Source organism: Erpetoichthys calabaricus, chromosome 4 (genome assembly GCF_900747795.2).
Source record: "Erpetoichthys calabaricus chromosome 4, fErpCal1.3, whole genome shotgun sequence".
NCBI lineage: Eukaryota > Metazoa > Chordata > Cladistia > Polypteriformes > Polypteridae > Erpetoichthys > Erpetoichthys calabaricus.
The window spans coordinates 58829762-58857046 of record NC_041397.2 but is presented as its reverse complement, the minus strand read 5'-3'; the positions used below and the strand labels follow the sequence as shown (position 1 = coordinate 58857046).

Here is a 27285-nt window from a genome sequence, read left to right as displayed (position 1 = left end):
GGAGTATATCAGTAATTAGCTTATTACATGTTTTAGTCCGTTATTTTTTTATTTTGACAATACGTTTCCTTCAGAGTGTGTGATTAAAATATCTTTGTCTGCAAAATCATTCTTGTGTATTCCTGCTAACTCTACTTCCTCTGAGAGTCTCTTCTCAGCAGCTGGGAACATTGTGTCAAAGAAGAGAGCCAGCCTCACACCACAGCATGTCGAAATGCTCACGTTCCTGCACTGCAATCAGGAATATATGAACTGAATCTTTTATAAACTGTACGTTTTATTTGAATTGAAGCTTTATTTAAACTTTTTAACTTTAAGACACACCAGTGGCCATTTTTGGTTAAGTTAAATACACTTTTTTGTTTAAAGACTATGTGCACTTTAGTTTGTATTGTTTACTGCATTTCTTTTTTACTGTGATGGTCACACTAATATAAAACATCTGATTATTTTCAAATTCATGTGTTTCACTGGTTGTTCTTTTAATTTGATTATTATTAATTTTAATCGTGTTAATGCAGAGACATCAGGGTGATATTCACAGGTGAACAGACGTAAGCAGATGAGGTAAGACATACACTGGAGCCCAGAACAGGATGGAGCCACAGGTCACAGGCATCAAAATAGTCAGGCATGAAATAATCGTGACTAATTGAAAAAAAACAAAAAAATTGAACAATTAGTCGACTACCAAAATAATCGTTAGTTGCAGCCCTACTTACTAGGTTCATCTTAATTTAGCTCCAGAGCCTCGGTAACAAATTTTTTTTGATTGCGAGTTCAGTTTTTAACAGTGATATGCTCTTTCAGCAGCCCTACTAATTACACATCTGCTATTTCGAGCCTCTGTTAGCAACATTATTTTGTGTATCATTAGATTTTGCTCATACTTCTGCACATCCCACTGAGCCACACATACATCTCACTAATATGGAGGTTATGAAACACTGACTGAATGCATTTTATTTTGAAATTAACCTGTGGACTAGCCAATGGGTTTGAAACTTCCTAATTCAAATATACTAAAAGAACTACAAGTTAAAACAATTGCAAGTTACAGATGATATATCTGAATACAGTGCTCACAAGGTACTCGCGAATCATTTACTTTTTAAAACTAAACCAATTCCATAATTAGGATAAAAATATTAATAACAAAAGCTTTTTTTTTGTTGCTGTTTGGAAATGGGATTCTTCTGCTTTGTTAAACCATCCAGGATTTTAAAATAATAATTGGAGTGATTCCCCTAATCCTGCAGTGAAATTAAAGCCCTAGCCCCTTAGTCTCCTTATGCAGTAAACATTAGGCGAGCCACCTCAGAGAAAACTAACTATAAGAATGATTTAACCCATAAAAGATGTACTAAGCCCAACTGTCTGAAAACCATGGACTTGTTATTGAAAAATAAAAAAAGTCAAATTATACTTGGCTCCAAAGGCAAGACCCTTACTGCAGAACAAAAAGTGCAGGGGTTAGAGTTGAATCCGGTTCAGTTAAACTTTCTAAAAGTCAGTGCTCAACCATTTCATGAAAACACCTTTACATTTGTTACGTGTTAAATAAATTTATCACGTAACCAGTAAAAAGACTGGGGTTCACATCCTGGGTCTTTCCTGTGCGGAGTTTGCATGTTCTCCCTGTGTCTGTGTGGGTAGGAACAATCTTCAGGCAGAGCACCAGACTATCTCACACACACACACACAAAAGACAGTTTAGCAACACCAACCCACCTAAGGCACGTGTTTAGACTAGGGATGCGTGGTATACCAGTCCTGAAAAAGCACCACAAACACTCATTTTTAGTGGCTCGGTAACTCACTTCATTATTTTTGGTACCAGTGGAGCATGGTGGCACGGGATTGTGCTGTGAACCAGGGAGGGTGCAGTGAGATGGAGGAGTTGCTGTGGAGGGGCAGCTGACACTGGGAAGGGGAGAGAAGTTATCTTTTGTTTGATTTGGTACTTGTGCTGAGTATCAATACTAAAGTCAAAATTTTAGTACTGACCCAACACTAGTTTAGACTAGAAGGACGAAACCTGAATACCCAGTGAGAACATGAAAACTCCACACAGGGAACACTCTGGTACGCAAACCCCATTTTTATGGCTATCCCAACAATCATAAGGCACAAGGCAGGAAGAACACTTTGATAAAATAAAAATGTTCTAATAATAACAACAGCAGCAGCTTCATCACTGTTAATATCTTCTATCCATGAATCTATTCATATATTCTTCCCACTATAGGCACAATAATAATAAAAAATAATTTAATTAATCCACTTAACTGATTTATCCAATGCAGAGTCGCAGAGAAGCTGTAGCTTATGCCCACAAGCACTGGACGCAAGACAGGACAAACCCCTGGATAGGGCACCAGTCCATCAGTGGACGAACACAGATAAACACTAGTACTGAACCGAAATTAAATTTTGCCTTTGGTACCAGTGCCAGCTTTCACATCTATATAATGGTAGCACAAGAATATCAAACAAATAACATAAAACTTTGCATTTCTCAAAAAAATAAAATGCAAAATTAATGTTTTTTCCTCAAAAAAAAGTATTGATATAATTGAACAATGACTATAGTAATAGAATAGTGGTGCATGTGATGGTAGTAGAACTGTCACCAGGTCCTTTACTGGTCCTTCTGACTCATTGGAGCAGGCAGTGTCTACTAATTAACCAAATACAACATGTGCAGTTTGAAGGTCCAGTACTGAAAAAATAAAAGTTACTTTAAATGAATCCTCACGAGATGCTTTTCTATTAATGCTCATTTCTAATGAGAACCAGCTTTTAGGATTTCATAAAGTACCTGCACTTACCAGCTCAATGGAGTCTTCTTCAGTGGATTTGCTGCTATTATGGTCAGTTAATAGGCAGTTTTCCATCCTGCGTGTGAGTGTCTGTCTGCTTACTCCCTTTATGCTGCAAAAAGCTGACAAACGGCTGATTTTGCACATGCAAGAGTGGAGAAACTAGAAATAATGAGAGCAGTCGCAGTGTGTGGTGGGGATAGAGGTTTTAATTTAGTTGTTCTTGGATTCTATGTTTTCTTTTGTTGTTTGAGGAATGAGATGTAATCTCCAAGAATGTGTGAAATGTAGTTAAGTTAGTTTATGTGTAGGCATTAAGTGATCATAAATGGCGAGGATAGAAGTCGCTATTGTCCACATTGTGAAGTTTTGGGGGTTTTTTTGTTGCCCATTTAAAAAATGTTTCAACCTTTTAACACTAGAATTACCAAAGCCTACGAAAAACCTCGTAAACCCGGCCCACCTACACCTAGCTGTATAGGTTAAAAAGCATTGTTATTTGGAACACATGCATTTCAAGTGTGTTCCGTGTCTACAAATATCTATGCAAGTGTAGAATGACAGGAAATGCAAGAAATGTTGAACACATATCTAAAAGACAACCTTTTTTCATGTTTTAGTACTAACGACAAAATTTTCACATGAAGTGTATAATGTGTGAAGACTGAAGTCCAAATATCAAATAAGCACTTTCACAAAAGGTACAAATAACAGAACAAGTGTGCTTTTATTCAAGACTACAGTAATCCCTCCTCCATCGCGGGGGTTGCGTTCCAGAGCCACCCGCGAAGTAGAAACCACATGTTTATGTGGTTATTTTTATATTGTCATGCTTGGGTCACAGATTTGCGCAGAAACACAGGAGGTTGTAGAGAGACAGGAACGTTATTCAAACACTGCAAACAAACATTTGTCTCTTTTTCAAAAGTTTAAACTGTGCTCCATGACAAGACAGAGATGACAGTTCTGTCTCACAATTAAAAAAATGCAAACATATCTTCCTCTTCAAAGGAAACAGAGAGGAAAGCAAACAAATCAATAGGGCTGTTTGTTTTTAAGTATGCGAAGCACCGCCGGTACAAAGCTGTAGCTGTAGCGGCAGCTCACACCCCCTCCGTCAGGAGCAGGGAGAGAGAGAGAGAGAGAGAGAGAAACAAAGTCAAAAATCAATACGTGCCCTTTGAGCTTTTAAGTATGCGAAGCACCGTGCAGCATACTTAAAAGCTGCACACAGAAGGTAGCAACGTGAAGATAATCTTTCAGCATTTTTAGACGAGCGTCCGTATCGTCTAGGTGTGCGAACAGCCCCCCTGCTCACACCCCCTACGTCAGGATCACAGATAGTCAGCGCAAGAGAGAGAGAAAGAAAAGTAAGTTGGGTAGCTTCTCAGCCATCTGCCAATAGCGTCCCTTGTATGAAATCAACTGGGCAAACCAACTGAGGAAGCATGTACCAGAAATTAAAAGACCTATTGTCCGCAGAAATCCGCGAACCAGCAAAAAATCCGCGATATATATTTAAATATGCTTACATATAAAATCCGCGATGGAGTGAAGCCGCGAAAGGCGAAGCGCGATATAGCAAGGGATCACTGTATAGCCAAAGAAAAAGAAACCGGGTTAGTGTGGTTCGTTGTTGCACCTTCTTTGGTAGTACAGCGGTAAGAACTGCTGACTCATTCAAAAAGTTGCAGGTTTGAGCCTTCCCGCGTCACAAAATTAACATTTTGAGTAGTGAGCTTCTCTTGTTACTACTGTATAATACAAACATACATTTGATTTGAGACTGTAACAGCCAGTGGAAATGTATGGTACAGTGATCCCTCGCTATATCGCGCTTCGCCTTTCGCGGCTTCACTCTATCGCGGATTTTATATGTAAGCATATTTAAATATATATCGCGGATTTTTTGCTGGTTCGCGGATTTCTGAGGACAGTGGATCTTTTAATTTCTGGTACATGCTTCCTCAGTTGGTTTGCCCAGTTGATTTCATACAAGGGACGCTATTGGCAGATGGCTGAGAAGCTACCCAACTTACTTTTCTCTGTCTCTCTCTTGCGCTGACTTTCTCTGATCCTGACGTAGGGGGTGTGAGCAAGGGGGGCTGTTCGCACACCTAGACGATACGGACGCTCGTCTAAAAATGCTGAATGATTATCTTCACGTTGCTATCTTCTGTGCAGCTGCTTCCTGAAGCGACATGCTGCACGGTGCTTCGCATACTTAAAAGCTCGAAGGGCACGTATTGATTTTTGACTGTTTGTTTTTCTCTGTCTCTCTCTCTCTCTCTCTCTCTCTCTCTCCCTGCTCCTGACGGAGGGGGTGTGAGCTGCCGCCTTCAACAGCTTTGTGCCGCGGTGCTTAGCATACTTAAAAGCCAAACAGCCCTATTGATTTGTTTGCTCTATCTATGTGACATTCTGTGCTCCTGATGCGCACTCCTTTGAAGAGGAAGATATGTTTGCATTCTTTTAATTGTGAGACAGAACTGTCATCTGTCTTGTCATGGAGCACAGTTTAAACTTTTGAAAAAGAGACAAATGTTTGTTTGCAGTGTTTGAATAACGTTCCTGTCTCTCTACAACCTCCTGTGTTTCTGCGCAAATCTGTGACCCCAGCATGACAATATAAAGATAACCATATAAACATATGGTTTCTACTTCGCGGATTTTCTTATTTCGCGGGTGGCTCTGGAACGCAACCCCCGTGATGGAGGAGGGATTACTGTACTTGTAAAGGTTTTTTTTTTTTTTTGTATTCAGTTTTATTCTCTCAGTTGCGTTCACGCTCACCACGATCTGACACTGTTGTTTTCAAATAAAGACGTGCTATAACAAAGGTAAACTCAGATGAGGATACTCATCCCTGATAAACAAGTCTTAAGCTGGGAGAGTGATTTTTGCCTTTTCTGTGGCGGTAGGAGGATGGGATAGCAGGCTGCTTGCTGCTTTTGCTTATCGACACATTTACAAGGCAAAAGACGCGGCCGGATTTAAGGTGGGCCGGGTTTACAAGTTTTTTTGTAGACTTTGGTAATTCTAGTATTAAGCCAGGATGCCTTTTAGTCTTTGCTGCTACAGAGCCATTTGATTAAATTGTTGGACTTTTTCTACCCCCATTATTATCCTTTTAATTTAGCAGCTTTGGACTATCTGCATTTTCAAAGCCATTGCCTGTAACTACAGTCACTGAAAGTTTCCATGTTCTTGGATAAGACTATTTTGTTTTTGTTGGATTGCTGCATATTATTTTAACAGACTTACCTTTTCATAGAACCTCTTTCTTCATTTTTTTTGTTCGTTTTTCTCACAGACAAATACTGGATTAAGACTTTTCATTCAATAAACATCTGTGACGTTGGTTTCTAAGTACTTTGTATGTCATCTGTGTTTTGGGGCATCTGGAGCACCATCTGGCTAGGAACGTTTATTATATATAACAATCAGCCAGGGAAGAACAATATATGTGCTGGGGCCTGACCAATAGCAAATCATGGTGAGATGCCAGTTTACTTTTATTGTCACAAGCATGTCTCAGAAATGTGGAAGGCACTTTTTTTTTTTTTTTTTTTTTTTTAAATTGAAATCTTTGCTACTTCAAAGTGGATGTATTTGAAAAGTTTTAAGGCTTTTCATCAAATTGGGACTATGGTACCCATTATAAAATTCAACAGCAGGCTAATATTTTTTTTTTTAATTTACACAATATGCTTCATTTATGAATGCGATTCCACATTGCAAACTAAATTATACTATGATTATGAAGAAATAACTGACTTGAAAAATAACATATTTGTCCTTTAATGCCAGTATGCTGTAATACATGAAAGTATGTACCAAGTAAACACTGTCATATGATCTTGAGTATGTAGTCATGTTCCTCACACACATTGAGATGATTTGCCTACCCACATCTCAGTTCCGTGTTAGAAGTGTGCAAAATATCGAACTTTGATATTAAAAATCAATAAGCAAAATCCAGTATAGCAATGTTCAGCACTTTAATTTTCCACAACATTAAATAAATTCAGTAAAATCTGAAGCAGTCTTTCTAAGAGTCGACTGCACATGTAAACGTGGTGGTATTCAGCATCAAAAAAAGAGTGATGATCAAAAAAGGAAACATTTAGAACAGGTAAAGTTAGTAGAGGTGCTCTTATCAATCAGCTACCAATCTAAATCAATCCATTTTCACTAAAACAAGACCCGATCAGTGATCAATAAATTGGCCCTTCACAAAAAACAATCTTTCCAGCTCCTGCTTTTGTAGGCTTTACAGTAATTTAGTTGCAGTTCCTTTTTTTTTTTTTTTTTTGCAATGAATGTCCTATAGTGTAAATAAAAGGATGTCAAGGCTCATTTTACAAGAGAGCAGAGAAGATTGGAATATTAGCCTTTACATTCAAGAAAGTGGAGTTATAAACTGAGAAAAGGGAATTGGAGAAATTGTCACGTTCAGTTAAACAATTGGCAAGAAAAAGTACTTTAAGGAATTCAGACCTTTTTATGTCGACTTTTAATTAAAACAGATGTTTCAGTTTAGACCGCAACGTTGTTTCAAGTGCCTCATCTTTTCAATTGGAAAAAGATAAAACCGACTTTGCAACTGCTGTTTACTTAACAATAGTCGTCTTATTTTAACCAAAACTGATTTTTTTTTTTTTGTTTTTAACTTTTGCAGCTTTTTTTAAAGATTTGTACTGTGTTTATTATTTGTTGCTATGCATCATATTCAACAAGTTTTGGTAAGAAATAAGCACTGAATTATTAAAACTGTAATCCATATTTATAATTACACCTCAAGAATTTTGAATGTCTAGCTGATACATTGAGGTAAAAAGAAGCACACCTGTAAATGTATAAACGGTAAAAAAGCTGTAGTGCAATTAAGGATTAAAAACTAAGTGCAGGTATATTTGCATTTAAGCAGTGTTTAATTGCCGATACCAAATAATGGACTGTGTGCGAGTGAACACTACAGAAGAAAAAAAAAAATATGACTGATCGTAATTATGAAAAGCATGCATTTTCTTCTATACCATATTTTATGGAAAATATTTTTGTAGGTATTTTATTTGTATATATTTTAAGGAAATTTTATTTTAGTATTTTTATGGCCACTGAACAATAAGCCTACAGAATTTCATTTTGTTAATAAAAAATACAGTTAACACCAGTTATCTATAGTTTAGTTCAATGCATCGGGTTATGTAGGAGCGTAGTATTAAAAGTTTTATTAAAGGGGGAAAAAAAATAGAATTAGTTTCAGAATCAGCTGATCAAGTAATATGAAATTGGTGATTGCTGTTGGCCTTAAAAAAAAAAAAAAAAAAAAAAAAAAAAATGATCAGAGCATCCCTAAAGGTTAGTGCTACTGTTTGCAAATGGTTTGATTATCCCAGGATAACAGTTCAAGCAGTACAAAATCTAAGAATAAAATATTTACTGCAAAAGGCCACCTTGGCATGTGCAAAGCCTGCAATGTGTTCTGCCTCATGGCAAAATGCATCCCTACTAAACAAAATTCCATAAAATGTTAGCTGTCCTGCTGCATACTGTATGAGTAGATGGGCAGCAGGTGTGTGGTGGTGGGCATTTGGGAATAAGAGCTACAGTGACAACAGTACTGAAAAGCATACTTTTGCCTACTTAACTTGTGCCCAGAAAATACTCAACTTTGTCAGAGATCAAATAACTAGCCAGTAATTCATATCACACTGATTGAAACCTGTGTGTTGCCATGTGTGCAAAAAGAACAACAAAAAAGAACTACTATAAAGTCACAAAATGTAGAGGATCTATCAGATATACTGTATAGTCGTGGCCAAAAGTTTTGGGAATGACACTTGGTTTTCACAAAGTTTACTGCTTCAGTGCTTTTAGATCTTTTTGTCAGATGTTTCTATGGTATACTGAAGTATAATTACAAGCATTTCATGAGTAAGGCTTTTATTGACAATGACATTAAGTTTATGCAAAGAGTCAATATTTGCAGTGTTGGCCCTTCTTTTTCAAGACCTCTGCAATTTCCCCTGGCATGCTGTCAATCAACTTCTGGGCCAAATCCTCACTGAGGACAGCCCATTCTCGCATAATCAATGCTTGGAGTTTATCAGAATTTGTGTTTTTTTGTTTGTCTACCTGCCTCTTGAGAATTGACCACAAGTTCTCAATGAGATTAATGTCTGGGGAGTTACCTGACCATGGACCCAAAATGAGGTTTTGTTCCCCAAGCCACTTAGTTATCACTTTTGCCTTATGGCACAGTGCTCCATCATGCTGGAAAAGGCACTGCTGGTCACCAAACTGTTTTTGGATGGTTGGGATAAGTTGCTCTCAAAGGATGTTTTGTCAATAAAAGCCTTTGAAACTTATGAAATGCTTGTAATTATACTTCAGAATACCATAAAAACATCTGACAAAAAGATCTAAAAAAACATTGAAGCAGCAAACTTTGTGAAAATTAATATCTGTGTCATTCTCAAAACTTTTGGGCACGGCAGTAAACCCAGAACATTAGCAGTTTTCCAGAGTGGCTGTTTTTATACATTCAGGAAATCCCAAATGTGTGAATTAATCGCTAGTGTTATACAGAGTATATCCATATAAATTTACCGTGAAAGGTTGCTTTTGGATGAACAATAGCATTGAAACACCACCTACACCTGATGGGGTGGGAAGTATGACTTGCCAGTGAGTAGGTTCAATGGAGATATTTTGTTTCATAAGGACTATTTTAACCAACAGAAAGTAACTCCCAACATATCTGTATTGTGCAAAATAATACAGATTAGAAGAACTGAAGAAAAAACATATATTGCACATGTCTTAAAACAATCCTTGAAGTGTCAAACTGCATCCGTTTATTTATTTATTTATTTTTTTATAAATCTTGTACACCTCACAGGAAAGCTGTCAAGCACTCATATTAGCAGCAGGAGGCACATGAGATTCCCTACGTTTAGCTATTTTAGCAGTAGTGCACTGATGCTGAGGAAAGGTAGCCTGATTAGTGCATCAAACATAAAAGTTTAAATGGTAAGAGATGACGTATATGCTGCTGTGGTACTCCGACTCCAAGCGCCCGTGATTTTTCACACTTTACAGTGCTCTTTTAGGTAGCTCACTATCCTTAAAACATGCGACAGAGGTGGGGAACACTCAGTGTAAGGAGGACTTCATCATAGGATTTATACAGAATGCTACTGCTATCATCATGAACTACTTGATTTATCTTAGCATGAGCATATTCTAAATGTATTCTTTTTTTTATCCAGTAACTAAAATACACTGCTTAAAATCCATATTAAATATAAAAATTCAAACATTATTATATATAGAGGTATTATATTGTATATAGAGGTACGGCGGACTACTGAGGCTTTTACCATCTTCCCCCCGTGGCCTAGAAGGTGGAGGAGACACCGTAAACAAAAGCGGGGCAGGAGGAGCGGCCTACGTGCTAGGCTACATGCTAACACAGAGACTGGGAAGAGCCGGTCTGTTCCTCACTAATGCCAGGTCTCTCGCCAATAAGTTGGACGAGATTCGGCTAAGGATTGCCTCACGTAGGGTGGACAGCTGTGTGGCAATTATTACCGCGACCTGGCTGAATCACAACATCCCAGACGCTGTGGTGGAGCTAGAGTGGCGCGCTATGTTCCAGGCTGACAGGACTGCAGCTTTCGCTAAATGTAAAGGTGGAGCGCTAGCGCTGTACATTAATAAATCCTGGTGTACAGCTACAAACATTATTGGAACATACTGCTTCCACGACTTGGAATATCTGGCAGTGAAATGTAGACCATTCAAGACGGTAAGAGAGTTCTCCTCCATCCTGATAGTAGCTGTTAATATCCCACTGCGAGCCAATGCTAAATTAACATTGGAAGCGCTGTACTGCCTTATCAGCAGACAAATGAATGCCAATCTAGACGCGGCTGTGATTGTGGCTGGTGACTTTAATCGTATAGAATTAAAAGCAGTGCTTCCCAAATTTTGAGGATTTATAAACTTTCCAACTTGAGATAATAGCATTCTGGATCAAGTTTATTACAACATCCCAGGAGCATACAAGGCTGTAGCAGCCCCACATCTGGGCATGTCGGACCACATCGCAGTGTGGCTGATCCCAGCCTATACTCCCATGTTCTGCAAGATGAAACCGAATACTAGAATAGTACAGGTATGGACTGAGGCGGCATCTTCGGCATTACAGGACTTTTTTGAGCATACTGACTAGGGAGTGTTCAAACAGGGCTCAGATCTAGAGGGATATACATCATCTGTCCTATCCTATGTCCAGTTCTGTACTGATGCTGTCCTGCCCACGAAGACCTTTAGGGCGTTTCCAAATCAGAAACTGTGGCTGGACAGTATGGTAAGGTTTCTGCTTAAAGCCTGGGACGCTACATATAGGTCAGGCGACAGGCTGGCACATAGCAAAGCCCAAAAAGAACTGAAAAAAAGGAATAAACCTGGCAAAATACAGATACAAACAGCGTATTGAGGAGCATTTTGATAACAAGGACTCACGGAACATGTAGAGTGGCTTAAAGACCATAACGGATTATAAGATCAGCAGGTCAGCCATGTCCCTAGTCTCCCTGACACCTTGAACAGTTTCTTTGCACACTTTGATGCATCTAGCAGCAGGGAGACTATATATCTCCCTTGGCTGGAGGAGCAGCATCAGCCTCTAGTCCTGCAACTACACCAAGTGAAGTCCACCCTGAGGGGGATCAATACCAACAGAGCTGCAGGACCAGATAAGGTGTCAGTTCACACACTGAAACGATGTGCTGATCAATTGGCAGGAGTCTTTCTGGACATTTTCAATCTTTCTCTACAACTTGCAATAGTCCCTGTCTGCCTCAAATCCTCCACTATTGTGCCAGTGCCTAAAAAAAATCAGCGGTCACCTGCCTTAATCATTACCGCCCTGTGGCACTGACCCCAGTAATAATGAAGTGCTTTGAGAGAATCCACCTAAAGTACATCAAGGATGCCATCCCTGCTGGATTTGACGACCATCAGTTCGCCTACAGGAGGAACAGATCTACAGAGGATGCCGTCTCAATAGCACTTTACATAGCCCTGACTCCTCTGCAGTGCCCTAACACTTATGTTAGGATGCTATTCGATGATTTTAGTTCAGCGTTTAACACCGTAATCACAGACAAGCTGGTACAAAAGTTTTATAATCTGGGTCTGTCCACATTGTTGCGTTTCTGGATCAGGGACTTTCTCACCAACAGACCTCAGGCGATTAGAATTGGAGATTGTACATCATCCACACTGGTTCTGAACACAGGCACGCCTTAGGGTTGTGTGCTCAGCCCAGTACTCTTCACGTCATTCACGCACGATTGCTCTGCTATTCATGCCACAAATATGGTTGTGAAGTTTGCGGACGATACAACCATGGTGGGTCTCATATCAGACAACAATGAGACTCACTACAGAGAGGAGATACAACACCTAGCACTATGGTGCTCAGCCAACAACCTCATCTTGAACACAAGCAAGACAAAAGCGGTCATTGTGGACGATAGGAGGTCCAGAAGAACAGAACATGCTCCTATATTCATAAACTAGCAAAATACCCGCGCTTCGCAGCGGCTAAGTACTGCTTTAAAATTTTAAATAATAAACTGAGGGAAAATGTACCAATAATTATTTAAGGATCTCTTTGTATACCACGTTGTCAGTTCGCCCCTCCGGTTGTAATATGACCAAGCTGTGCGCCAACCAGACAACCATTCACTACTCATCACTTGTCCAATACAGTCCCCCACAGTGAAGCATGGCGGTGGCAGCATCATGCTGTGGGAGTGTTTTTCAGCTGCAGGGACAGGACGACTGGTTGCAATTGAGAGAAAGATGAATGTGGCCAAGTACAGGGATATCCTGGACAAAAACCTTCTCCAGAGTGCTAAGGACCTCAGACTGGGCCGAAGGTTTACCTTCCAACAAGACAATGACCCTAAGCATACAGCTAAAATAACGAAGGAGTGGCTTCACAACAACTCTGTGACTGTTCTTGAATGGCCCAGCCAGAGCCCTGACTTAAAACCCAATTGAGCATCTCTGGAGAGACCTAAAAATGGCTGTCCACCAACGTTTACCATCCAACCTGACAGAACTGGAGAGGATCTGCAAGGAGGAATGGCAGAGGATCCCCAAATCCAGGTGTGAAAAACTTGTTGCATCTTTCCCAAGAAGACTCATGGCTGTATTAGCTCAAAAGGGTGCTTCTACTAAATACTGAGCAAATGGTCTGAATACTTAGGACCATGTGATATTTCAGTTTTTCTTTTTTTAATAAATCTACAACAATTTCAAAAATTCTTTTTTTTGTCTGTTAATATGGGGTGCTGTGTGTACATTAATGAGGGAAAAAATTAATTTAAATGATTTTAGCAAATGGCTGCAATATGACAAAGAGTGAAAAATTGAAGGGGGTCTGAATACTTTCCGTAACCACTGTATAATTGTGTTGTCATTGTTATGAGTGTTGCTGTATATACACACACATAAACATATATATACATATACATATATACATATCTACATATACACACATATATACACACACACATATACACATCCACATATCAACATATATATATATATATATATATATATATATATATATATATACATACACACACACACACACACACATATATATATATATATATATATATATATATATATATATATATAATATTTACATATATACATACATACACATATGTATATATGTAAATATATATATGTGTGTGTATGTATATATGTAAATATATATACATACATACACATATATATATTTACATATATACATATCTAGACATGCATATATACGCACATACAGTACATACACACACATATATATATATATACACACACACACATATATACATATATATTTACATATCTACATATATACTGTATTTACATATCTACATATACAGTAATCCCTCACCTATCGCGGGGGTTACGTTTCAGAGCCCCCGCGATAGGTGAAAATCCGCGAAGTAGCGACCTATATTTATTTTATTATTTATACATATTTTAAAGGCTTTATAAACCCTTCCCACACTCTTATAAACCTTTCTCACTCTCTTGTTAACCTTTCCCACACTCTTATAAACACTTCCTATGCTCTTAAACACTTTCTACATTCTTAAACACTGCACACTGCACGCAGCGATCAGACGTCAATGTGTCTGCACTCGCTTTGTGAAGGGGGGCAGCTGAACTCATGCTGAGCAGAAATGGACTTTGTGCTGCTTCTGCCAAAATGCCTGCTTGTCGGTGTTAAGAAGAAGGAGGAGTGTGTGCGCGTGTGTGAGGGCTGAACGCACGTTCGCTCAAACCCCCCTCCCCGGAGGCGCAGTTCGCATTGTCAAGGGGGTTGGGAGCTGAATGAACGCTAAGGAGAAGTGGACTTTGTGCTGGCTTTGTGCTGCTTGTCGCTCTGCCTGTCAATAATTTAAAAGCATGTACATCACCAATTTTCCTGTCTCACTGTCTTGTCTTGTGTGAAGTTAAAATGTTTTATAATAGTGAGATGTTACTCATATCCTTAGCCCGACATCCACATATCATATGTGTTAACAAAGTGTGTTTTATAAGTTTACATGTGTTTAAAGCATGTGGGATGGGTATTTTAAGGCTTAAACTATAAAAATGTTTATTTATATGGTCTTTCTATATCGCGGATTTTCTGCTGTTGCTGATGGGTCTGAAACATAACTTCCGCGATAGGCGGGCAATCACTTGTATTTAAAAACCCGCGAAGTCGTGAATCCGCGAAAAGTGAACCGCGAAGTAGCGAGGGATTACTGTATACACATATCTACATATATATATATACACATATATATATATAATCTAGACATACATACATACATTTACACACACATATATATATCTACATATATATACTGTATATGTAATTGTGTTGTCATTGTTATGAGTGTTGCTGTCTATATATATATATATATATATATATATATATATATAAATACACACACACACACACACACATATATACATATCTACATATACACTTATCATATATACACATATATATATACACACACATATACAGTAATCCCTCGCTATATCGCGCTTCGCCTTTCGCGGCTTCACTCCATCGCGGATTTTATATGTAAGCATATTTAAGTATATATCGTGGATTTTTTGCTGGTTCGCGGATTTCTGCGGACAATAGATCTTTTAATTTCTTGTACATGCTTCCTCAGTTGGTTTGCCCAGTTGATTTCATACAAGGGACGCTATTGGCAGATGGCTGAGAAGCTACCCAACTTACTTTTCTCCCTTTCTTGCGCTGAGTTTCTCTGATCCTGATGTAGGGGGATTGAGCAGGGGGGCTGTTCGCAAACCTAGACGATACGGACGCTCGTCTAAAAATGCTGAAAGATTATCTTCACGTTGCTACCTTCTGTGCAAGCTGCTTCCTGAAGCGACATGCTGCACGGTGCTTCGCATACTTAAAAGCTCAAAGGGCACGTATTGATTTTTCACTTTTTGTTTTTATCTCTCTCTCTCTCTCTGCTCCTGACAGAGGGGGTGTGAGCTGCCGCCTTCAACAGCTTTGTGCAGCGGTGCTTCGCATACTTAAAAGCCATACAGCCCTACTGATTTGTTTGCTTTTCTCTCTCTCTCTCTCTCTCTCTCTGACATGCTCTGCTCCTGACTCGCACTCCTTTGAAGAGGAAGATATGTTTGCATTCTTTTAATTGTGAGACGGAACTGTCATCTCTGTCTTGTCATGGAGCACAGTTTAAACTTTTGAAAAAGAGACAAATGTTTGTTTGCAGTGTTTGAATAACGTTCCTGTCTCTCTACAACCTCCTGTGTTTCTGCGCAAATCTGTGACCCCAAACATGACAATATAAAAATAACCATATAAACATATGGTTTCTACTTCGCGGATTTTCTTATTTCGCGGGTGGCTCTGGAACGCAACCCCCGCGATGGAGGAGGGATTACTGTACACATATACACATCCACACATACACACACATATATATATATATATATATATATATATCTACATATATATCAAAATACCCGCGCTTCACAGCGGCGAAGTACTGCTTTAAAATTTTTATTAAGAAGAAAAGTAAACCTTTTTAAACCGAGGAAAATGTATCAATAATTATTTGTTAAGGATCTCTTTGTATAGCACGTTGTCAGTTCGCCCCTCTGCTTGTAATATGACCAAGCTGTGTGGTAGCTTACTGTTGAGCATGCAACGTACAGTTGGCCATGTGAAAAGCAGTCCTGCCTCAAATCAATGCCAACCTTTTGTAGGGTCTGTCCCTGAGACTTATTAATTGTCATTGCGAAGCAGAGCCTTAGTGGAAATTGGAGGCGTTTGAATTGAAATGGGAGATCAGAGGGGTATAACGGGGATGCGAGGAATAAAAACTCTCTCCCCTGAGCCACCGCCAGTAAAAATAGTTGCCTCAATGACGTTCTTTTGCAGACACGTGACCTGAAGTCTCGTGCCGTCACAAAGTTTCAGTGGCTGTACACAAATCCACAATCGGTTTCATATTCTGCTCGTACCTTATCAATTGTGTTATTTGTTTTTGAACAGGTTTGATTCATCGAAGTGATCACTCCTGCTGCGTTCAGTCACTTCACGTGATCCGCTCTCTTGTGTGATGTTGCGATGTCCACGGGTTTATTTAATGTTAGCTAAGACCCGGCAGTTAAAAGTGTCTTCTCATTAAACTTGTATCTCGCGAATATGGCATTGCAAACTGTAGCGGGTCAGTCACGTGCTTACGTGGGAGGCATGATGATGCGATATATTTTGATATATATCAAAATACCCGCGCTTTGCAGCGGCGAAGTATTGCTTTAAAAATTTTATTAAGAAGAAAAGTAAACCTTTTTAAATTGAGGGAAAATGAATCAATAATTATTTGTTAAGGATCTCTTTGTATATCACGTTGTCAGTTCGCCCCTCTGGTTGTAATATGACCAAGCTGTGTGCTGAGCTTACTCTTGAGCATGCAACGTAGAGTTTGCTATGTGAAAATCAGTCTTGCCTCAAATCAATGCCAACCTTTTGTAGGGTCTGTCCCTGAGACTTATTAATTGTCATTGCGAAGCAGAGCCTTAGTGGAAATTGGAGGCGTTTGAATTGAAATGGGAGATCAGAGGGTATAACGGGGATGCGAGGAATAAAAAACTCTCTCACCTGAGCCACCGCCAGTAAAAATAGTTGCCTCAATGACGTTCTTTTGCAGACACGTGACCTGAAGTCTCGTGCCGTCACAAAGTTTCAGTGGCTGTACGCAAATCCACAATCGGTTTCATATTGTTTTCGTACCTTATCAATTGTGTAATGTGTTTTTTGAACAGGTTTGATTCATCAAAGTGATCACTCCTGCTACGTTCAGTCACTTCACGTGAGCCGCTGTCTTGTGTGATGTTGCGATGTCCATACCTCGTGTCTTCTCATTAAACTTGTATCTCGCGAATATGGCATTACAAACGGCAGCGGGTCAGTTCACGTGCTTACGTGGGAGGCGTGATGATGCGATATATTTTGATATATATCAAAATACCCACGCTTCGCAGCGGCGAAGTACTGCTTTAAAAATTTTATTAAGAAGAAAAGTAAACCTTTTTAAACTGAGGAAAATGAACTGGTTGTAATATGACCAAGCTGTGTGCTGAGTTTACTCTTGAGCATGAAATCTAATGTGGTTTGTGCACTTCAGAATGAAAACAGTTTGCATTTACCTCTTTAATAAAAGGCGAGCTTTTAAGCCTGAGAAATCACCCCGTAAATGCACACATTTAATTGCACATGTGTTAATATGTATGCTTACACAGTATTAAGACACTCAAAAATTAACGTCATTTACCTTCGTTCCTGCGTTTGACTCGTGCTGTAAATCTCTTCCTTGTTTTTAGTTCACGTGATTATGTAGGAGGCGTGATGACGCGATACGTGACTCCGCCTCCTCCATTAGAGTATATGGACAAAAAACAGGTTCCAGTTATGACCATTTCGCGTAGAATTTCGAAATGAAACCTGCCTAATTTTTGTAAGTAAGCTGTAAGGAATGAGCCTGCCAAATTTCAGCCTTCTACCTATACGGGAAGTTGGAGAATTAGTGTTGAGTCAGTCAGTCAGTCAGTGAGGGCTTTGCCTTTTATTAGTATAGATTGTTGTAGTTTTTTTTAATAGTTTTTATAGTTCATTTGCAGTGTGCAAAATCGTCAGTGTCGCAGTAATTGTGATGCTCTTTGCATGAAAAAAAAATACGTGTTCCATTAAAATTTAACATTTTCTTTGTGAATTGTGACGTTTACTTAAAAAGTGCAGCTAAAAAGTATTTGGCGTCCAGGGGTGCATTAACCCCCAAGTATGTATATGTTTAAGGGTTAGCTATCATTGTCGAAACCTTGATATACACATTATAGTACAAACATCAACGTTAACACGTGATACTAACTTTACTCGCTAAAACTTTCCTCTCGGGAGACGGCAGCATCACAGCTCCAGGATGCTTGTGTGGTGCTGCCGTGAAAAGAAAGCTCCGCTTTGCATAATCTGCATTCAACTTTTTTTTTTCTTTTTCGGTGAAGTGCTCCCACACTTTAGAAAGTTTATGTCTCAATTTTTTTCCATCTCCTTCCCCCACCTCTATCCGAGTCGCCATTGCAACTACGTTTTTTTCCTCTACATTCTTCTTCTCCTCCTCAGACGTTGTTCTTCGTTGGTAGGACTGTGTGCAGTCTTGACAAACGATACTGCCCCCAGACATTCATGTAGTGCATTGCAGTTACAAAAACCAATGTGGTTCTTTGTGACTGGAGCCTCTATTGAAGGTTCTGTTTATAACACGTCGACGATTTTTGTAGTAGACGTCGTTGATTGCATCAACTAATCGTTGCAGCCCTACTAGTAAGGTGATATGTATTGGATATGGAACTAATTATAATTCCTCATCCTTAATTTCAATAACATTATGAATAACACTCGGTGTCAACACCTGTTTGCTTAACCTGGGTGTGGTGTTTAGAATCAGAATCAAACAGTAGCTCCAAGCTCAAATAAAGCTTGTTTGCAAATCCATCTTTTAATTCTTAGCACATTTTGTGTATTTTATATTACCAAGATTATCCTGCTTCTTTTTCCTAATTTAGACTACTCTAATGCTCTTTTCAGTAGTTGTTTAAAATTGTTCAAAATTGAGCAGCTCGCTTATTGACACTTATCCAAAACAGTATTCTAGTTAGTGGTGTGTGGTACATCGGTAGAAATCTTCATATATCAGTTTCACCATGGTTTAGCTTTTCTACTTTTTGGAAATGTGACACATTTTGATGCATTTACAACTGGCTGTTAACCTTCACATTGTCCTTCTACATGTGAAGAAAAATGATTAGACAGTTCTGGTATGATACCCACATCTTCCCTTTTAATCCACTGGTCTTTGCATGCATCTGTGTGTCTCAGCTTTTTAGAACCACATCCCCTGGCTGTTGCCGTGATTCACTGCAGACAGTTTGCTTCACAATTTCACAGAAGGCCCACTACACAACCCTGCTTGAACTGTTAATTGCACACAATGTATGATGACATTTACTGTGCATTCAGAACACTTGAAAGAGTACTGTGCATCATGTGGTAACAAACAGCTCTTTCTGTAAACATTTTAAGTACCACATTGACAACAATGATGAAACCATCACCATACTTTTCACCACCAGTTCTGTACTGACCTTGGGACTTTGATCGCAATGCACTCTAGTCTCTTATATTTTTTCCACTTTCTCTGTATGTGTACGCTAGGGCTGTGTGATGTCTTTAAAGTTCACATTGTCATTACAAAAATTGGCAATTTACAGTACCACTGTAAATTGATGGGGAGTTTTTCACGAAGGAGTTGCATTTAAATTACCAAGAGTACAGTGCTTCCGGAAAGTATTCACAGCGCATCACTTTTTCCACATTTTGTTATGTTACAGCCTTATTCCAAAATGGATTAAATTCATTTTTTTCCTCAGAATTCTACACACAACACCCCATAATGACAACTTGAAAAATGTTTACTTGAGATTTTTGCAAATTTATTAAAAATAAAAAAATGCAGTGCATTATAGCTACTCAAGAATTGATTTTTTTTTATAGATAATAATTTCTTGTCTACAATTAAATCATGCAAATACAACACAATTGTTATCTCTTGACCATGCACCTCTAGTCTTGGAGCTAAAATCAATAAGCCCCTCACACTCACCTCGCAGATGGCGCCTTAACCCTCTTCTACTGGCAGACGAGAACTGCACAGAATTTATATCCAAACAAATCAGCTTCTTCCTAGAGACAAACACGCCCACAGAGGTCTCCGCAGGAACACTCTGGGGAAACTCTAAAGGCCTTCTTAAGAGGACAGATTATTTCATTTGTTTCCCACAGAAATAAATTAGAAACCAAGAAAATATCAGAGCTAAGAAGTGAAATTACTAGAATAGATGAAGAACAAGCCAGGCGTCCAAGCGAAGCTCTCCACAGGAAAAGGCAGGCCCTGCATACAGAACTTAATATCTTAACAACTAAAGAAACTGAACAACTTATAAGTCTAGACATCATTACTATGAACACGGAGAAAAAGCTAATAAGCTTTTAGCTCAACAAATTCACAAACAAGAAGTTCGCAATGCAATACCAGTAATTACCAACACGAATGGCGAAGAAATTATAGACCATAAAAATATAATGCACACATTTAGAGATTATTATAAATCCTTATATTCTACTGAGCTCAAAGAAGACAACACACAATCTATGCATTTCTGGATACATTACAGACACCACAAATAGATGCTTTAAGTGCCGAGGAACTGGATAAACCTCTAACGCTAACAGAATTACTAGATGCCATAAAGTCACTACAAAGCGGGAAATCAGGAGGCCCTGATGGCTACCCCGTAGAATTTTATAAGAAATTCTCCACTCAGCTAGCTCCCCTCTTATTGGCAACATTTACAGAAGCTAGAGACAACCAAATACTACCTCGAACATTTCGACAAGCATTAATTACCGTCTTTCCTAAACAAAATAAGGACATGTTACAATGTGCATCATACAGACCAATTTCACTCCTGAATAATGATGTTAAGATACTCTCAAAAATTCTAGCTAGAAGGATGGAGAAAGTGCTGCCCTCGGTAATATCACAGGATCAAACTGGATTTATTAAAGGCCGACATCTATCTTCCAATCTACGACGCATGTTTAATGTTATATATTCACCAGCAAAATCAAACACCCCAGAGATTTTACTATCATTAGACACAGAAAAAGCATTTGATATGATTGAATGGAACTACCTTTTCACTGCATTGGAGAAATTTGGGTTTGGGCCGAATATTTGTGCATGGGTCAAACTACTGTATACCAATCCAGAAGCTTCAGTGTGTATTAATAACATCTGCTCAGACTACTTTAAGCTAGAACGTGGCACCAGACAAGGATGTCCCTTGTCACCACTGCTGTTTGCAATCGCCATTGAACCACTGGCGGTTCACTGCCGAAATTCTTATCAGATAAAGGGGATTGTCAGAGAAGGACTGGAACAGAAAATTTCTCTATATGCAGATGATATGGTTTTATATATATCAGACCCAGAAAACACTGTCCCTGCAGTTCTAACAGCACTAACAGAATTTCAAAAGATATCTGGTCTTAAAATTAATCTGAATAAAAGTATACTCAATCCAGTGAATTCACAAGCATATAATATCAGATTGGACACCATACCTTTTACCATAGCAGATCAGTTTAAATACCTAGGGGTAAATATCACAAGTAAACATGAAGCTCTTTATCAACAAAACTTTGCCGTCTGTATGGAAAAAATTAAGCAAGACTTAGATAGATGGTCAACCCTTCATCTCACTCTAGCCGGAAGAATTAACGTTGTTTTTTTATTTCAAAACATTCCAATATATATCAATAAATCATTTTTTAAGCAATTAGATTCAACAATAACCTCATTCATTTGGAACTCAAAACACCCACGTATCCGAAGAGCAACCCTACAAAGATCTCAGGCAGAAGATGGCATGGCTCTACCTAATTTTCAGTTTTATTACTGGGCAGCAAACATACAAGCCATATTTTCAGTTTTATTACTGGGCAGCAAACATACAAGCCATAAAAACCTGGACACAAATAAATGAACATACACAGGACTGGTCCGCAATAGAAATAAAATCCTGTAGTACTTCTATATACTCCCTGCTCTGCCCTCCGATAAATGCAAGTTATGCTTTACTCACTTAGAATGTGGAACCAAATTAGAAAGCATTTTAAGATGGAAAATCTTTTATCCGTGGCACCTCTGCAAGAAAACCACCTCTTTCAACCCTTGCAAACATATCCAGTATTTAATACCTGGAAAAGTTTTGGGATTAAAATGCTCAGAGATCTTTATATAGATAACATATTTGCATCCTTTGAACAATTACGTTCAAAATTCAACCTCCCAGCTACACATTTCTTTCACTATCTTCAAATTAGAAATTTTGTTAAACAGAAATTGCCCGATTTTCCCCACCTCACACCCTCCACAATGCTGGAAAAAATACTGCTTATTGCCGAGGAATTAAACACCATTTCCGCATTATATAAAATTCTGTTAGAGTCCGTACCTTTCAAAGATCCAAGAGGACATTGGGAAGAAGATCTCTTAATCATTATATCAGAAAAGGAGTGGAAGGTAGCAAAGCAGAGAATTCACTCGAGCTCCATATGCACAAGGCATAGAATTATTCAACTAAAAATTATATATCGAGCCCATCTGTCTTGCTTAAAACTGTCCAAAATGTTTCCAGGGCAAGATCCAACCTGCGAATGCTGCAACCAAGCTCATGCCTCACTGGGTCACATGTTCTGGGTCTGCACCAAATTAACATCATTTTGGACAAAAATTTTTAAGTGCCTTTCAGACAGCCTTGGGGTCACAATCCCTCCTAACCCACGAACAGCTGTGTTCGGTGTTCTTCCAGACGGACTTGAAGTGGAAAAGGACAAGCAAACGGTGATTGCATTCACTACACTTTTGGCACGCAGACTTATTCTGTTAAATTGGAAGAATCCTAACTCTCCTCTGATAAGTCAGTGGGAAACCGATGTTTTATATTATTTGCAATTGGAAAAAATCAAATTCTCAGAGGATCTGTACTAAATTTTTTCAAAACCTGGCAGGATCTGATCAATATTATTTTAGAATAAGAGAAATAACTATTACCGCATTTAATTCCCTTCTCCATCTCTTATTTACATATATATTTATTTCTCCCTTTCCTTTGCTTATTGTTGTCTTATTAAAAAGCCCTAAGCTTTTCTCCTTTAGTTAAGCTCTCCTTCTCAGGGGTGGGGTTTGATTTGTCTTTAATTTAATTAAAATGGTCTTGTTTTTACTAAAAAAATAAAATAAAATAAATAATTAAGACTCTAGTGATTGGCAAAACACAAAAACAGATATTTTCAGCCCCTGCAATTTAGTTGTAGTGTCCCTTTATTAAAAGTATTACAGTAGTTTTTGCCAGTAGGCATCTTTTTGTAGCAAACTTCCTAAGTGTGAACAAAGAGCAGCAAGTGGAAGCTGGTTTTATCAGGGAACGAGAGGGGATTGTATTTTAATCTTTACATTAAAGAAAGTGGAGTAATAAATTGAAAAAAGTGAGAAGTCGTCCTGTGAAACTACATAAATGGCAAGAAAAGATACTCTAAGGAACTTGGACCTTTATTTTGTTATTTAAATTAAAATGGACACTGCTTGAGTTTGCAGCAGTTAAACATTTTAGTAGGAAAAAGAGGAAATTTAATTTGAAATTGGTGCTTAGTAAACAATAGTGTTTTTGTGCTGTGTTTATTATTTGTTGCTGTGTGTCATACAGCATACGTTTTGGTAAGAAACAAGCACTACCTAATTAAAATGGTAATCCATATTTTATAATTACACCTGAAGAATAACGAATGTCTAGTTGATACGCCTGTATAAATATAGTGTATAGTTTAACTGCAAAAATCTGTAATGCAATTAATGATTTAAAATGATTAAAACATAAATTAATGTATATTTACATTTAAGCAGTTTTTAATTGTCTGTCTGTCTGTCTGTCTGTCTAACTATCTATCTAACTGTCTATCTGTCTATCTCACAGACAGAAGGTGGGCCATTAGTTTCCATACATATGGGTTTTTAACATTTTATTTTTTATATTTCAGATACCCTAAAACATGCGTTTGAATAAAGAGCAATTCATTTTAATCATACTTGGTGGCCTCCCAGATCTCACCCCACTTGATTTTTATCTTTGGGGACATTTGAAAAGATAAGAGACAAAAATCATCTTAGGGAACATATCACCACTGCCATTACAAGCATAACTCCAGCTGTGCTAATACGTGTTCATCAGCAGTGGCGGACAAATACTGAAATGTGTTTTCAAAACAATGGTATAAATTGCATTTCGTGTTTCTCCTGTTGATTTTTTGTTTTTAGCATTGAAAAGGACAGTGCGCATATTTGCAGGCGTGTGTGCTATTCTGATGCCTGATTTGGCCAGGATGCGTGCTGCACCTTCAGACACACTGTGTTGATAAGGAAGTGTGTACCAGTTGGGGTGGGGGGTCTGGTTCAAGTCAATTGTTTGCTGTGTTTTTTGGCGTCTTCTGTGTAGGCATTGTTTAATGAATGTCTTTGAATATCTGTTTGAAGCGAAAAGATGGAAAAGAAAGCGTCTTTTGTTTGTTTTTGTTTCCTTCATATTACAATGGATGTGGACTCTTCTGAATAAAGTTTTAACACAGCTCCATTTATGAGATAATGGGTGGTTGCTGGTGAAGTGTAATATCTTGTCTGCATAGCATTCCTTACAGTAAACGTTAGTGGTCAGGGTGGCGTCGTTATTTCTTTCAATGGAGATGAAATTTTATATATATTAAATTTTCTAACAAAATATTTTCCAGAATATAAATTGTGAAAACTACTGCTTTTAATTAAGCCTTTTTGCAGATAGGTACATACAACAAAAGCTAAACTATATGATACCTTGAAATTATGAGACCTCAGAATCTCAATTTGATATTTTGTTGAAGCGAGTTACTTGGGGATTAATACATTGTACCAAATAACCAAAGAAAATTGGGGCTTGACAAACTTTTTTTGAGCGGAATCTTTATTTCTTGTCAAATTTAGTTCTTATTTATTTTGATTTGTTACCTTTATTTCAGTGCCCCTGCAGCTACTGGAGGTTTTAGCTTTGGAAGTCTTACTTCAAATACTACTACAACTACTTCTTCTTTGGGACTGGGAAGCACCCTGTTTGCTCAGAAACCTACTACAGGATTCTCTTTTGGAGGAAGCAATACAGGTATTTTAAATTTATTTTCTGAAATTACCTTTCACTTTATGTATTTTGCTTTGCCTCCCAACTCCCTTTCCACACCCTGCCTCAGTGGTACTCTGACAATTAAATTTATTTTTCCTCACAAACATAATGCTGCATATGTTGTCTGTTTTTACATTTTGTATTTGCACAAACCTTCTTTTTTGATAGAGCTCATTTAGCATCTTTTATTATGCACTTGAAGATATTTTATTCCTGTATAGAACTCAATGTGAAATGACTATAAGAGTTTTACTTTTTTAATGTGTAGTTGTTAGTTTCAGTAAACTGTTACCTTTAGTTGTCCATCTTGTTAAAATTAATGTTACCTTACAGAATGCACTATGCTTCTTTCAAAATTGGACTGGATAGCATGTTTCTGTTCCCATGCTATCAGTTTCTTTTGATGTTTGAGCCAAAAAAAGAGTGTACTCTGTTATAAGTACAAATCAAGAATTTCACAGGTTTACAAATGTCTGACAGTCTTTTTACAAAAGACATGATTACCTTTGTACATTTGGAGATGCATGTTTCCATTTCCCTGTGGCCACTCATAAAACTTGGCAGCTTCCTTCTAAAAATTGCTTTCTTAAATCTGAGAGCCATAAACTCACCACCATATGGCTATTTAATATTTTTTGAGATTATAGCATTAAAATATTAATTTTGATACATATGCATTTATTCGAATAGAAATGCCTTTATAAGTCTGAACTGAAAAGGATCTAGAAATGGCCAACATTAGCACATGTAATATGGTTACTCATTTTGCTAATATTTTATTATCGTGGTGTTCCCCTCTTCCCCTTGCTTCTCCAGGTATATGTGAACTTACCAGGTTCGTTACTTGGTTGATCTAGTCTTGCATCTTAAGATTAACACTCACACACACACACACACACACAGACCCTAACCACAAGAGTACCATATTAATCTATACTAATAAAAGGCAAAGGACTGACTGACTGACTGACTGACTGACTGACTGACTGACTGACTGACTGACTGACTCACTCACTCACTCACTCACTCACTCACTCACTCACTCACTCACTCACTCACTCACTCACTCACTCACTCACTCACTCACTCACTCACTCACTCACTCACTCACTCACTCTCCAACTTCCCGTGTAGGTGGAAGGCTGAAATTTGGCAGGCTCATTCCTTATAGCTTACTTACAAAAATTAGGCAGGTTTCATTTCGAAATTCAAAGCGTAACGGTCATAACTGGAACAATCTTTTTTGTCCATATACTGTAATGGACGGGGGCGGAGTCGCGTATCGCATCATCACGCCTCCTACGTAATCATGTGAAACGCCTTGGGACCGATCTGGAAGAAGGTAGCGCAGCGCCTTGATTTAAACCATTCCATGTCTTGGTGGGTTTAATACTGTGTAAGCATACATATTAACACGTGCAATTAAACGTGTGCATTTACGGGGTTAAAGTTAAAGGGAAATGTAGCTGAAAATTGGAAAAAATTTAAAGAAGAGATTCGAGTTATATCTTGCTGTGATTGAAGCAGATAGGAAAAGTGAAAAAATGAAAGTGTCTATGCTTCTACATGTAATTGGCGAAGAGGCGCTAGAGGTGTCAGTTTGAAGAAGATGGAGACAATATGAAATTGAACAAAATAGTTGAAAAATTCGAAACGTATTGCAACCCAAAGCGCAATGTGACGTTTGAGCGGCACAAGTTTTTTACATGTTTCCAGAAAAGCGGAGAAACAATAGACCAGTATGTGACGGAATTGCGTAGTAGGAGCTGTTCTAAGAAGAAACCGTCAAGACATCAAAGGACCAATAACCTCTAATCAGAACACTAACACCAGCGAAACAAATATTAACGAGAAAACAAGTATAAATCAGGAAAGAACATCTCAACTGCAAACACAATTAGCCAGAACATCAAAATGTCAAGTAAAACCACCAGAACGACTCATTGAGACATGTTGAGGATTAAAGGAACATTTTCAATTAAGAAATGCTGAATTC

The 27285-nt window shown here is 38.2% G+C and overlaps 1 protein-coding gene across 3 annotated transcripts in view; it reads left to right on the top strand.

The window, feature by feature from the left end:
* The window catches only part of nup58 (nucleoporin 58), a 129615-nt gene that overhangs the window by 17920 nt on the left and 84410 nt on the right, over positions 1-27285 (top strand). For all 3 annotated transcript variants that reach the window (XM_051926391.1, XM_051926389.1, XM_051926390.1), the window contains exon 2: positions 25132-25271. In XM_051926391.1, the coding sequence (XP_051782351.1) occupies positions 25132-25271 (140 nt within the window). The remainder of the gene's footprint in view (positions 1-25131; positions 25272-27285) is intronic.